General features: G+C 43.2%; 1 protein-coding gene across 2 annotated transcripts in view; it reads left to right on the plus strand.

The window, feature by feature from the left end:
• Positions 1-382: 382 nt before the first annotated feature.
• The window catches only part of ATP6V0D2 (ATPase, H+ transporting, lysosomal 38kDa, V0 subunit d2), a 56159-nt gene continuing 42537 nt past the window's right edge, over positions 383-14004 (plus strand). Inside the window, exon 1 of one of the 2 annotated variants that reach the window (XM_010846223.1) lies at positions 383-939. In XM_010846223.1, the coding sequence (XP_010844525.1) occupies positions 810-939 (130 nt within the window). In that variant the 5' untranslated portion in view covers positions 383-809. The remainder of the gene's footprint in view (positions 940-14004) is intronic. The other variant, XM_010846222.1, reaches the window with a different exon arrangement.

Consider the following 14004-nt stretch of genomic DNA (forward strand, 5'->3'; position numbering starts at 1 on the left):
GGAGGGCTCAGACGATAAAGAATCAGCCCGCAATGCGGGACACCTGGGTTCGAATCCTGGGTCGGGAAGAGCCTCTGGAGGAGGGCATGGCAACCCTCTCCAATGTTCTTGCCTGGAGAATCCCAAGGACAGAGGAGCCTGGCGGGCTACAGTCCATGGGTCGCAGAGTCGGACACGACTTGAGCGGCTAAGCCCAAGGCATTACTAGAGTTTTGTTTTACAAACACCGTGCTGCCAAATGAGCTTCTCAGGGTTCTCCAAACCGCCTGCTCACATTGGATCTATTCACATAAGGTGTGTGGGGTGTGTGTGTGTTAAACCCCTCTCTTCTTAGTAGCCCTCAATACGTTTAAGAGGAATGTAATTTACAACTGAAAGCACAGAAGCTCGGATGGGGAAGCACTGTTTGCACAACATTCAGGTGTAGCAAGGCTGCAATAGCAGAGCGGGGCGGGGACCCGGCCTCTGACCCTCCGTCCCTCCCACGACCCCGCTCCCCCTGCAGGGCTTTGCTCCCGGGTCCCCCTCGGGTTATCTGGCTGATCCATTGTGGATGGAAAAACAGGGCTGGGCCGGCTGTATGGAAAGCTTTTGAAAGCGGAGGAAACCGGTCACCGCAGCGTGACTATCAGCTGAGAGATCGCCGCCTGACCACTCGGGAGAACCGCGTGCCCCTGCAGACCCGCGCGCCCCTCCAGACTAGAGCGCCCCTGCAGACCTGCGCGCCCTTCCGGACCCGCGCGCCCCTGGGGACCCGAGCGCCCCTGCGGACCCGAGCGCCCCTGCAGCCTCGGGCGGTCTTTCCCGCGATGCTCGAGAGCGCAGAGCTGAACTTCAACGCCGACCACGGCTACCTGGAGGGCCTGGTGCGCGGCTGCAAGGCCGGCCTCCTGACCCGGCGGGACTACGTCAACCTGGTCCAGTGTGAGAACCTGGAAGGTAAGCGCCGCTCTTGTGTAAGTCGCTTCAGTCGTGTCCGACTCTCTGCGACCCCATAGACTATAGCCCGCCAGGCTCCTCTGTCCATGGGATTCTCCAGGCAAGAATACTGGAGTGGGGGAAAAAAGGGGCTGACGCCGCCCGCTGGAAGGAAGCGCGGCCAGGGGCTGCGTCCCCCTGGCCTAGAGTCCAGGGCGGTGTCTTCAGCCCAAGATGCAGACATCAGGGCTCCTGAATTTTGACTAGGGAGGAATAAATTGCATCTATATTTTCGATAGTCTCTAAGTGAAATTTAGCGTTTCCTTTCATTATGAAGACAGGCAACAAATCACAGCTGGTTAGCACTTTGAATAGTAATCCAGTGTTTTCATATCCTCTTACTGTTCTTGCAGATGCCTTGAAATACCTTTTATGCTTTCACTGTTTCAAAGAATGCTAGATACTGGACTCAGCCTTGATATTTACTGTCTTAATAAAGAAGCACCTTGTCACATTTTACAATATCTTCGTAACTATATTTTGATATATTTTGTTTTCTTGGTAATTCTATATATTTTCATTCTACGTATTTATAAATATTTGCAGAAGGGTGTCACCAAACTGTCCAGGGATCTACAGTCTTAATTCCCCCCTCCTTCCCCCACCCCCAAACCTTGGTATAGAGAATTTTATTCTATCCGCTTTCTCTGTGTCTATTAATATGAGGGCATGTGTATTTGAGATTTGTCTTCACTGGAGCTTAAGAAAAAAAATCAAGAGACAGGCCTGTGGTGAGGCCACCCTGGATTCAAAAGCCCTGACTTTGACCTCTACAGAGGGTCAGACCTGAGGCTCAAAACCTCCGAGCCTGATTCCTTCTTTGTAAAACTGGGTGGTAATGCTGCCTGCTCTGCTGAGTGGTTTGGAGAAATAAATAAGGCAACGCACAGGAGAATGTGTGAAGAGCTATGAAGCACTCTTGTTCTCTAGTCGCTAAGATGTGTCCGACTCTTTGCGACCCCATGGACTGCAGCACTCCAGGCTTCCCTGTTCTTCACCACTTCCCAGAGTTCGCTCGAACTCATGTCCATTGAGTCAGTGATGCCATCCAGCCATCTGTCATCCCCTTCTCCTGCCTTCAATCTTTCCCAGCATCAGGGTCTTTTTCTTCCAATTAATCAGCTCTTCGCATGAGGTGGTCAAAGTATCGGAGCTTCAGCTTCAGCATCAGTCCTTCCAGTGAGCATTCAAGGTTGATTTCCTTTAGGACTCTACAAAGCCAATTATCTTTTCTTTTTTTTTTTTAACCATTTTACTGAGATATGATTGACATACAAAAGCTGTACATATTTAATGTATACAACTGGATGAGTTTAGGGATAAGTGTACACCTGGGAAATCACCACAGTCTGTGCCATAAGCCCATCTGGCACCTCTAAAAGTCTTCTCCTGCCCTCTGTTGTTGTGTGTGCATGTGTGTGAGGACTATGGCTCTGTGCTCTACAGCAGATCTCTAGGACTTATTTGTCTTGTGTAACCAACACTGCATACCCTTTGACCAGTACCTCCCAACTTCCCCTTCCTCTCTGGAAATTAAGCTATAATGTTTTCAAAGCCTTACCAAAGATCTCACATCTATAATATAGTATTTTTATTATTAAAGGGGCTTCCCTGGTGGCTCTGACAGTAGAGCGTCTGCCTGCAATGTTGGAGACCCGGGTTCAATCCCTGGGTCAGGAAGATCCCCTGGAGAAGGAAATGGCAACCCACTCCAGTGCTCTTGCCTGGAAAATTCCATGGATGGAGGAGCCTGATGGGCAATAGTCCATGGATGGGGTTGCAAAGAGTCGGACGCGACTGAGCGACTTCACTTTCACTTTATTATTAAATACGGCTACATTTATAACTTTGAAACATGTTTATAAAATCATTATCATGTTAATAATAGGGTGCTTTAAAATGTCCAGATCATTCTAGAAAAAACAAGAAAGTAATAAATTGCCAGGAAGAGTATTAGAAAGTGAAAACAAGACAAAAAAACAAGGTGACTTTGTACGCTTCTCAGGTAGGGCTGAGGGTAAAGCCAAACAGGATTAAGGCAGAACTGCCTAAGTTAAGGGAGCTCCTCTCTTTTCATTAGAGATGGAAATGGCTAGACAAATCTTGTAGATGATAACTAATTCTGTTGGCTACAAATAATTGCAATTTAATTCCAAATCCTAAATCATTTCAGCATATCTAGTTTGGAGTTTGGTGCCTGGAGAATGTTAATCACATATAGAAAATAAGCATAAATTGAGGTAGAAAAAATTAATGAGCACAAGGCAGAATGAATGCTTCCGAGAGAAACCATTTGAATGAATTCAGTAGTTTGCAGCAGGCTTTTAAATGAGTTGAGGAATGCAAATTTAAACACAAACCATACATAAATGTCTTCATGATACAAAGCAAGGTTTAAGCCTGCTCACTAAAGAATTCAGAGAGAAATCACCCTCAGCTTCAATTTGGGGGAGAAGGAAAGGTTTCAGACTCTTGAAGCCCTGAAGAGTGAATTTCTTAGAAAAATACACACAGGTGCACACATATGGAATTTTCCATGTAATATCAAGGAGTCATGGACCAGCTGAAGTCATCCTGAGCCCCGAATAAGAAACCTTCCTACGTACACCGTTTGTTATTTTCATGATATCTCATGGTTTCTACCTTTCCTTTCTCCCAGTTATATTTCTTTTTCAGCCATTCATTTCACAACTGTGTTTGAATCTGTTTCCAATCTTTTTGGAGACTCTTGTGAATATCAAATATGCCCTCAAACTGCAGGTTATAATGACTGCTGAGAAAATCAATCTAAATAAAGGTTTCATGTCTTCAGTTGAGGACTCTGAGGCTTGGCGTGGCTATGACCAATCTAACCACCTCACCAAGGGTGAGGTATGCAGACGTCTGCAGCTATTATACTTTTTCCACTAAAATGTCTGCCTCCTGAGCATGAATGGAAGATCCATGAATAGGTCGATGCTGCTCTCAGCTCCGTTTTGATATAGAAAATAATAAGGTCTGCCTTGCCTGTTTACCTTATGAAAGGTTGTTGTTGATTCATGCGAAGACACCGGGATTCTTGGCCCCCGGAGGAGAAGAATTCAATCTGGGGCCGGAGACGAGGCTTGATGGCTCAGAGTTTTTGTGTAATAAAGTTTTATTAAAGTATAAAGGAGATAGAGAAAGCTTCTGACATAGGCATCAGAAGGGGGCAGAAAGAATACCCGCTTGCTAGTGTTAACAATGAAGTTACATACTTTCCAATGAATCCAAAGAATGTCTGGAGGTTGTAAAGACCTCATCAGACCTACTCCCATAATTTACATTTTAAGATAACAGAAGGTTTAATCCAAAGACTGTCCTTAGGCAGGATACATTATTGTTACATAATCCTAAGGAATGTAGAGAAGGAAAAAAAGTTTGTCCTTTCTTCCTCCTTGAGAATTCCAGACCCCTCTCTCCTTGGGGACCCCTAGACTCCTTATCAACCTGCCTAGGAAATGACTCTCTCACTTATAGGATGTTGGGAAATAAGGCACTTGTGAAAAGCAGCTCAGCTGTTGCATCTGTGAGTTTACTGAGAGAAACCCAGCCACTTTCCCAGCTGGTTTAAAACACGCGGAGATAAATCATGGACACTCTTGGGACAGAAGTTAAGGACTTTAGATTTCTGTTACTTTTGAACGTAATATACACCATACACATGACGGTCAAGAAGGGCAGGGAAAGCAGTGTCGGGATAGTACCGAGTCGAAGCAGGCACTTTCGGTAAAGGAAAGCTAATTTGGCAAAGATTAAATTCACCTTTAGTCTTTTAAATTTCTCTAGTCTTTAAAAGAAAAGTATCCTGACACCAACGAATTGTTTTGGAACCACTTACCAGGAACACAGGAGGTTTCAGGTCATTTTGGAAGAGACAAATATGAAGATTGTCCACAAAAGCTTTGAAAAATCCTGGCATTTATGATTGTGCAAGTGAGTGTGGTCAGAAATACTCACCTGCTCCAAGATCTCACCCTGACTAACAGTCAGCTGAACCAGTCACTAGGACCCTCTGTTTTAGGCCGCTCCATGACTCAGTCCTTCCCGGGAATAGGAGAGGAAGCCAGTTCACATAGCCTGTATCACTGGTACTGCACACAGAAAATTCCTAAAAAGTGACTTTTTAAAAAAGTTATTTACAGTAACTTGAACCAAAATAATAATGTGAAAGGGCCATAAAATCGTCTTCAGAAGAATTAACACTGCTAATTTTTAATTAATTTTTTTTTTAGAGCAACTATAGGTTCACAGCAAAATTTAGGAGAAAGTACAGAGATTTTGTATATAACCCCTGCTTCCACACATGCATAGCCTCCCCGTTATCAGTGTCCTCCACTAGAAAGGTGCAATTTTGTAATCTGTGAACCTATGCTCGATACATCATAATCGAGTCCAGAGTTTGCATTGGACTTATACATTCTGTATTGTTGTTCATTCGCTCCGTCACGTCCAACTCTTTTCGACCCCTTGGACTGCAGCACGCCAGGCCTCCCTGTCCTTCACCACCTCCCAGAGCTTACTCAAATTCATGTCCATTGAGTCGGTGATGCCATCCAACCATCTTGCCCTCTGTCGTCCCCTTCTCCTCCCGCCTTCAACCTTTCCAAGCATCAGGGTCTTTTCTAATGAGTCAGCGCTGCAAATCAGGTGGCCAAAATATTGGAGCTTCAGCTTCAGCATCAGTCCTTCCAATGAATATTCAGGACTGATTTTCTTTAGGATTGACTGGTTTGATCTCCTTATAGTCCCAGGGACTCTCAAGAGTCTTCTCCAGCACCACAGTTCAGAAGCATCAATTCTTCAGTGCTCAGCCTTCTTTATGGTCCAATTCTCACATCCATACATGACTATCAGTAAAACCATAGCTTTGATTATATGGACTTTTGTTGAGAAAGTAATGTCTCTGCTTTTTATATACTGTCTAGGTTGATCATAGCTTTTCTCCCAAGGAGCAAGTGTCTTCTAATTTCAGGGCTACAGTCACCATCTGCAGTGATTTTGGAGCCCAAGAAAATAAAGTCTGTCACTGTTTCCATTGTTTCCCCGTCTATTTGCCATGAAGTGATGGAACAGACACCATGATCTTAGTTTTTTGACTATTGAGTTTTAAGCCAGATTTTTCACTCTCCTCTTTCATATTCTATGGGAACGGACAAATGTACAACACGTATCCACCACTGTTACATTATACAGAGTATTTTCACTGCCCTGAAATTATTCTGTGCTCTGACTATTCTCCATATCTGTGACCCCCTGCGGGAACCACTGGTCATTGTGCTGTTTCCCTAGTTTGGCCTTCTCCAGAATGTCACACAGTTGGGATCATTAAGTATGTAACCTTTCCAGACGGGTTTCTTTCACTTAATAACACACATTTGAGGCTCCTTCATGTCTTTTCATGGCAACACTGCTATTTTCATTAGATTTTTAAATTACAAACCAGACCGTTGTAAGTATTCTTTCATGTTCAAAAAAAGACAAAGTGGTAAGATGAACAGTTCAGAGCTCAAAAATTTAGTAAGAAATAGCCTTCCCTGGTGGCTCAGAGGTAAAGAATCCACCTGCAATGCTGGAGACACGGTTGGATCCCTGGATGGTGAAGATCCCCTGGAGAAGGCAATGGCCGCAAACTGCAGTATTCCTGCCTGGAGAATTCCATGGACGGAGGAGCGTGGTGGGCTGCAGTCCCTGGGGCTGCAGCTAAACAAGAAACAGCAAGCTTTCTCTGAAACGCGTGCTGAACGTGACCCCGGCTCTCGGGTATGGTGAGAGGTCTGGACCCAGCCTTTCCCTTGTCGTCTCTGCTGTCATTTCTGGGAAGCGGATGAGAGGAGCTGATTACAGCTTATGAACAATCATTAATGCTTCCTTTTCAAGGGACATGACCTCCATTCCTTTCCAACTGTGCCTTCATGTGGAAATTAATGCATGTACTCAGCACGTTCTAGTTAGAGCCAGGGAAGGAAAGATGAAAAAGATAATACCCTGCCCTAAAAGGGCTCCCACTCTAAAAAATAAAAACATTGAAAGAGTAAGAACCCCTTAATGAGAGCGGTTGGGCCTCACAATTCTAAATGCATGCACGCTTGGCCGGGGACTTCGTGTAGCGTTGTTGGGACTGGCAGAAAATGAAAAACAAATTAAATGTCCACTGTAAGGGAGCTGGTTAAATAAATTATGGAACAGTTATATAATGTAATATCCTATAACTACAGAAAAAAAAGAAAAGGCATAATAAACTGTGAAAGGATTCATGTGGAATTAAAAATAGTAGTTACTGGGACTAGTAATGAGTGGCAGTGGTGTGGATACGTAGTTGACAAGTAGGAGACCTTATGCTATGCTAAGTCACTTCAGTCATGTCCGACTCTGTGTGACCCCATAGACGGCAGCCCACCAGGCTCCCCGACCCCTGGGATTCTCCAGGCAAGAACACTGGAGTGGGTTGCCATTTCCTTCTCCAATGCATGGAAGGAAAAATACCTACTATCTATTAAAAGGTAGTCTAAAATTTAAAAAACTCTTATAGAAGGAAGACTCTTATTTCAAAGGAATTTCATCATTCTCCTTTACACACTATTTGTACCTCTAATTATGTGAAAATGAAAGTGTTAGTCACTCAGGCGTGTCCCACTCTTTGGGACCCCATGGACTGGGGCCCACCAGGCTCCTCTGTCCATGTTTTCTCCAGACAAGGATACTGGAGTGGGTTGCCATGCCCTCCTCCAAGGGATCGTCCTGACCCAGGGATGTAACCCAGGTCTCCTGCATTGCAGGCAGATTCTTTACTATTTGAGCTACCCAGGAAGCCCTAATTATAGTACTTATTTTCTCTGCTTTGTATAAAAAATGCATATACAGTATTGTCAGTGTTCAAAAATACTTCCATCAGGCAGGATAAATTTAACTCAGTTTAAAAGCTAGACAGCTTGGCCTATGAGGATTAAACCAGTGACCTTGGCGATGTTAGCACCACACTCTAACCAATGGGGCTTCCCTGGTGGCTCAGATGGTAGAGAATCTGCCTGCAATGCAGGAGACCTGAGTTTGATCCCTGGGTCAGGAAGATCCCCTGGAGGAGAGCATGACAACCCACTCCAGTATTCTGGCCTGGAGAATCCCGTGGACAAAGGAGTCTGGTGGGCTACAGTCCATAGGGTCGCACACAGTTGAACATGCCTGAAGCGGCTGAGCAGCAGCAGCTAACCAGCTGAGCTGACTGGCCAGTTACCATCCCATCTCTACCTGGTAAGCATTTCCTCAGAGCTCTTCTGCCTTTCTCTACAGTTATTCCTTCAGCCACAAATTCCATTCTGCATCTTGCTTGCCTGGAGAATGCCCATTCCTCTTTAAAATCTCCACTCGAAGTCATTTTCTCTAAAAACCCTTTTGTACTCATTCCTATTGGGATAGAATTGACAAGTCTCAATTTTGTGCTTTATTGTGCTGTGTAATGTACTTAATTCTGTACAGCATCTGTGATATTTGCATAAGTATGTCATTCTGGGGCAGGACGTTTGTCTCGTTTATCTATCTAGTCCCCTGAAATATCACAGTTAAGGGCTTAACTCCTAAATGAATAAATGAATCTATCCCCTCCTAAATTGTAAGCTTCTCAAGGGCAGAAACTGTAAATAGGTTTGCTTATAGAGGGGTTGGAGAATCCTTTCACAGTGTTAGAGTGTATCAGATCACCACGACATATACTTTAAGTGCCTTAGAATTTTATTTCTTGGTTATACCCCAGTAAAACTGAACTTAAAAAAATAAAAAAAAAAAAAAGACCTTTTTTAAAGGATAGAAACCACAGCATATCCTTTTTCGTCTCCTAGCTTCCCTAGCCTAAGGCTGTGTTTTGCACGTGGTAAGAATTTGAAAATACGCAACAGACATGTCTGCCTGTTTAAGTCCTGACTCTGCTTCCTGGGCCTGGGGTATAAGCCAGCTGCTTAACTTTTAGCCATGGTGCTTTCCTTTCTGATAGATGGTATCTCCCTGGCCTAACTCCCAGTTTCTAAGGGAATCAGACATTTCTGAAAATGTTTTGTAAACTGTAAATCACGAGAATTCCCTGGAAGTCATAAGAACACAGCCTGAATTGCCGTGTATATACAACACAAATTAATTTACCCTCTTCTGCTAGACTTTAAAATCCCTAAAATAATCCTTCCCTTTTCCTGGTTGTGGTTAATAGTGTTTGGTGTATGACTCTTATGTTGTTGATTCTGCTTTCCTTCAAAGAGCACTGGTTTGTTTTGGAAACAATCATTCTATAAATAAATAAAAGCTATTAAAATTTAAGAAGAGTTTATAGCTAGAGGATATATTCGAAAGTAAACTGAATCTTGAAGGGCAGTGGGTTGGGAAAATGTCAGTGAAATGGGGAACTGGAGGTGGGGTCAGGGCAGTTGAGCTGATAAGCCGTTCTAGGCTCTTGGGGAGAATTAATGGACTATAAGTAGAAAAACATAAAGGCATACTGGTGAGGGGTAAAGCAGTTGCCTGCAGTACTAGAGTATTCCAATAACACAGGAGTTTGTGCTGGGAAAATTTTCGAGGGCCACCGAAGGTCTAATTATGCAACTTCAGAATATTGAGTGAGGAGAGAGTCATGTCCAAATCTTCAGTCAAATACCTGTATGCATGGAAAGATGTACAAGTTATTTCTCTGAGCCTCGGCTTCTTCATCTATGGAATGGGGATTATTGTTAAGGCTTATATTGTATGTTAAAATCATCTGTCATTGGTAAAATACAAATAATTTGCAAGTTGCTTTTAATCTGCCTAAAATTCAGTAGCTCCACGCTACTTAGAGGGTCATTCTAAGATCCAAGCGTTTCTTAGGAAAGATGAAAGTTTGAGGCATGGAGTACAGAAAGGAAACAAACTTGGGAGAATCTATTAAGAGATTGCCACAGTGATCTAGGTTTATGACAAGAATCTATTAAGAGATTGCCACAGTGATCTAGGTTTATGACATTGTCATTCCAAACTGGGGTATAAGGAGAGGAAATCTGGGAAGATATCCAGAAACGACGCAGGAGATTTGGAGTTAATAAATCTTCAAAGAAGACTTGAAGGAAACTCTTCAAAGTTTCATCACCGTGAGAATGGCAGTACTGTAGCAAAAATGGAGGAAGAAGCATCTGGCTTTAAAAATACTGATAGATTTATTCAAATTAAGTAACTGTAAAGTATGATGGTAATATATTATTTAAGAAAGTTCTGATTTAGGGAATAAAAATCAAAGTCAGCCAATCGAATCAAATTATTTTGGAAGGAGATAGGTATAAGTAAGGGGGCAAAAAAGGTCTTCATCTACATTATCTTTTTTAAAGCTGCACAGTAACCCAAAAAGCATACATTCTAACCCATTTTGAAGGTGAGAAAACTGAGTTTGGAAAGGTCAGGTAATTTCCATAAGTTCAGCATCAAGCAGAGTGTGGGGAAGAGGTAGGGGGCTGCTCAAAGATAGCATCCTTCACAAGTACAGGTGCTGCCTTGGCATAAACCTACCTGGAGTGTGAACAGTCTGGACATTCATTTTTAAAGAGTTCCAACAGGAAGCTGCACAGGAAAGAAAAATGAACTACCCGACAAACCAACAGAGAAAAGATAGCAACCAGAGAGTTTTCCTGCCTCACGAGTCAAGAGATCTCAGCTAATTCCCTGAACCCAGTGACTGCAACCCACAGAAGAAGCATTTTTCCATTATGACTCTGTACACGCGTGCAGGCACATACACATATATGCTATTATACTGTGTGATATACTCAGATATTTGCTGTAATAGCTGAATCTGTTCCCGTTGTGCTATTGTGTTCGGGACGTATAAAATGGATTTAGTTGGCAGTGATCTCATAGTTCCTCATTTGAATAAAAAAGAAGAAGTGCCACTTGCAACACGACTCTGGATAAAAAAAGAGTAATTTTCCAAAGTGTGCTCTGTGGGAGGCTGCATTGTTTTCCAGTGGCTTGGGAAGTTCTGTACCAAACTCTTTCCAAAGAAATCATTCAAATTAATGTATTAAAGGCTTTCAGTTCCTGCAGTTAGGAAGCTTATTTATTCCAAATGTATCTGACCACAAAGCTCTATTTATCACATACCTACTAAGATAAGCACGGCTTCCCAGTGGCTCAGCAAGAATCACCCTGCCCCTGCAGGAGATGCAAGTTCTACCCCTGGGTTGGCAAGATCCCCTGGAGCAGGAAATGGCAACCCAGTCTAGAATTCTTGCCTGGGAAAGTCCCATGGACAGAGAAGCCTATTGGACTGCAGTCCGTGGGATCGCAAAGAGCTGGACACAACTGAGCATGTAGGCACACACGTTTACATAAGCACTTGGGCAAATGCGAGGAAAAACATGTGACCCCAAAACTATTAGCATGATCGTTATCATTGAAAGATAATGATATTAACTCAGAGCAGATATTTCAAGCTAAGATTTTCTTCGGTTCTGATTTCCAGGGTCCCCATCTTAACTGTCCACCAACCACAGTTTTACAAGATTGCTTAAGCAGAGTCTGAAATACCTGAGACATTTAATTTCAGCATCTCACTGGCAGCTGAAAGAGAAACATATGTCCCGTGAGCCATATATCATGGTTTTGGAAGAAATACCATTTGTGTCATTCCTGTTGGCAAATATTTCTCCATGCTGAGACTGCACACTGTCAAATTGTAAAAAATCTGAACTGTCAAAATAAAAGACATAGCAAAAGAGTATGTTTTTTTTTTAGTTAAGCTAATTAAATAGATAATTGAGCAAATAAATTCTGCGGTCAGTCAGATGAAGAGCATTTCTGATGCATGATCTACTCCAGACCCTGAAGAATGCCTGTCTGCTGAGACTCAAGAACCACTTGACTGCAAATGCCCTCTCCTGCATCAGCTACCAGAGTGATTAGCTCATCACCCACAGGGCTCCCTGTTATCCTCAGGATCAAGAATGTCACACCAAATCTTCCTGGGGACAGCCCCTGCGTATTTATCTGGCTTCATTTCTTACCCCTCCTTCTCTCCCACTCAACTCTTCAACAGCACTGAACTGCTTTGAATTTCTTGCCCCTCCCCACCTGTACAAATTCATGGAATGCCTTCCTTGCACTCTTGCGTAGCACTTGAAGGCTCATCTCTGGCTTAACCTTCTTCCGGAAACTTTCCTAGGCTTGTTTTGCTTTCATCCCTCTGAGTCTTGCTCTCATTTTCTCAGTTCAGTTCAGTTCAGTGGCTCAGTCGTGTCCGACTCTTTGCGATCCCATGGATTGCAGCACGCCAGGCCTCCCTGTCCATCACCAACTCCTGGAGTTTACCCAAACTTATATCTGTTGAGTCGTTTTCTATGTTCCCATAAATCAAGGTTCTTATCTGTATCCCTGAACTCAGCTGGTTGCATCATCTGTTTTTTCGTGCCTCTTCTTCCACCAGATTATGAGTTTCCTTGAAGATGAGGAATATGTTTTGTCTCCTGTGGTAACAGCACATAATAGATACTCAATAAATGTTTCAGTGAAAATTGCAATAAAGTCTAGGATGCTCTATTGCCTCCAGTCATGTGCTAGATGGTGCCAAACACATTTCTGATGTTCAGATATTTGAGACACTTATGTGTTGGGTACCACACAGGAACCAAAAGATAAAAGATATTATTAAGAAATTGGAACTGTCTCTTTGGAGTTAACATATTAAGACTTTGTGATATCCTGGAACAGGAGATGTGCCAGAAGTATTATCCAGGTATTTTGAAATTCAGATGAGTGAGGTTAAATAATTCCACCAGACAGAATTAAGTAACAGAATAATTGATGATCTGATTTAATTGATTGGTAATAAAATACAGATTTTTTTAAAGGTATGATACTGGCTTTGAATCAATTTCACAACATGATCTTGATGAAGTGATGGGACTGGATCTTTGTTTTTTAAAGGTTAAAATCCATTTAGACCCACTGAAACTCAATGTCTTCATCTGTAGGGTAAATATTAGTAATAAACTTTTCTTTGCCATCAAGCAGGGATGGAGGCTTAGTATCCTCAAACAGTTTTCCTAGCACTATTTCCAAATAGTGGCTCAGTTAAAACCAATTTGCAATCTCTGGACTAGGTGGTTTCTAATGTTCTTTTCAACTGTGCTCAATGATTCTAGAGTTCATATGTAATTAAAAGTTGTTTTTGATTACCTGCATTAACATTGAATCTTTTATTGCTTTAGAGATTAACATGCAAGTCTAAATCTTACGTAGACCTTATATTAAGGGAACTGTGCTGTTGGAGAAGACTCTTGAGAGTCCCTTGGACTACAAGGAGATCCAACCAGTCCATTTTAAAGGAGATCAGTCCTGGGTGTTCTTTGGAAGGAATGATGCTAAAGCTGAAACTCCAGTACTTTGGCCACCTCATGCGAAGAGTTGATTCATTGGAAAAGACCCTGATGCTGGGAGGGATTGGGGGCAGGAGGAGAAGGGGACGGCAGAGGATGAGATGGCTGGATGGCATCACTGACTCGATGGACGTGAGTCTGAGTGAACTCCGGGAGTTGCTGATGGACAGGGAGGCCTGGCGTGCTGCGATTCATGGGGTCGCAAAGAGTCGGACATGACTGAGCAACTGAACTGAACTGAATAAAGTAGTAATAATTAAATATGCATTTATCAGACTTCCCTGGTGGAAGAGTGGATAAGAATTTACCTGCCAGTGCAGGAAATCGGAGTTCCATCCCTAATCCGGGAAGCTTCCACATGCTGCAGAGCAGCTGAGCCCCTGAGTCACAACTACCGAAGCCTGAGCGCCCCGGGCCTGCGAGCCACCCCTCCTGAGCCCGCGGGCTGGAGCTACTGAAGCCTGAGTGCCACGGGCCCTGCGAGCCACAACTGAGCCCAGGGGCTGGAGCTACTGAAGCCCACGTGCCAGAGCCTGTGCTCTGCAGCAGGAAACATCACCGCAGCAACGAAGACCCAGTGCAATCAAATAAATAATAAACAGTAAATAAATATGCATTTATCATA

Source organism: Bison bison, unplaced genomic scaffold, assembly GCF_000754665.1.
Source record: "Bison bison bison isolate TAMUID 2011002044 unplaced genomic scaffold, Bison_UMD1.0 scf7180017864233, whole genome shotgun sequence".
In the NCBI taxonomy this organism is placed as follows: domain Eukaryota; kingdom Metazoa; phylum Chordata; class Mammalia; order Artiodactyla; family Bovidae; genus Bison; species Bison bison.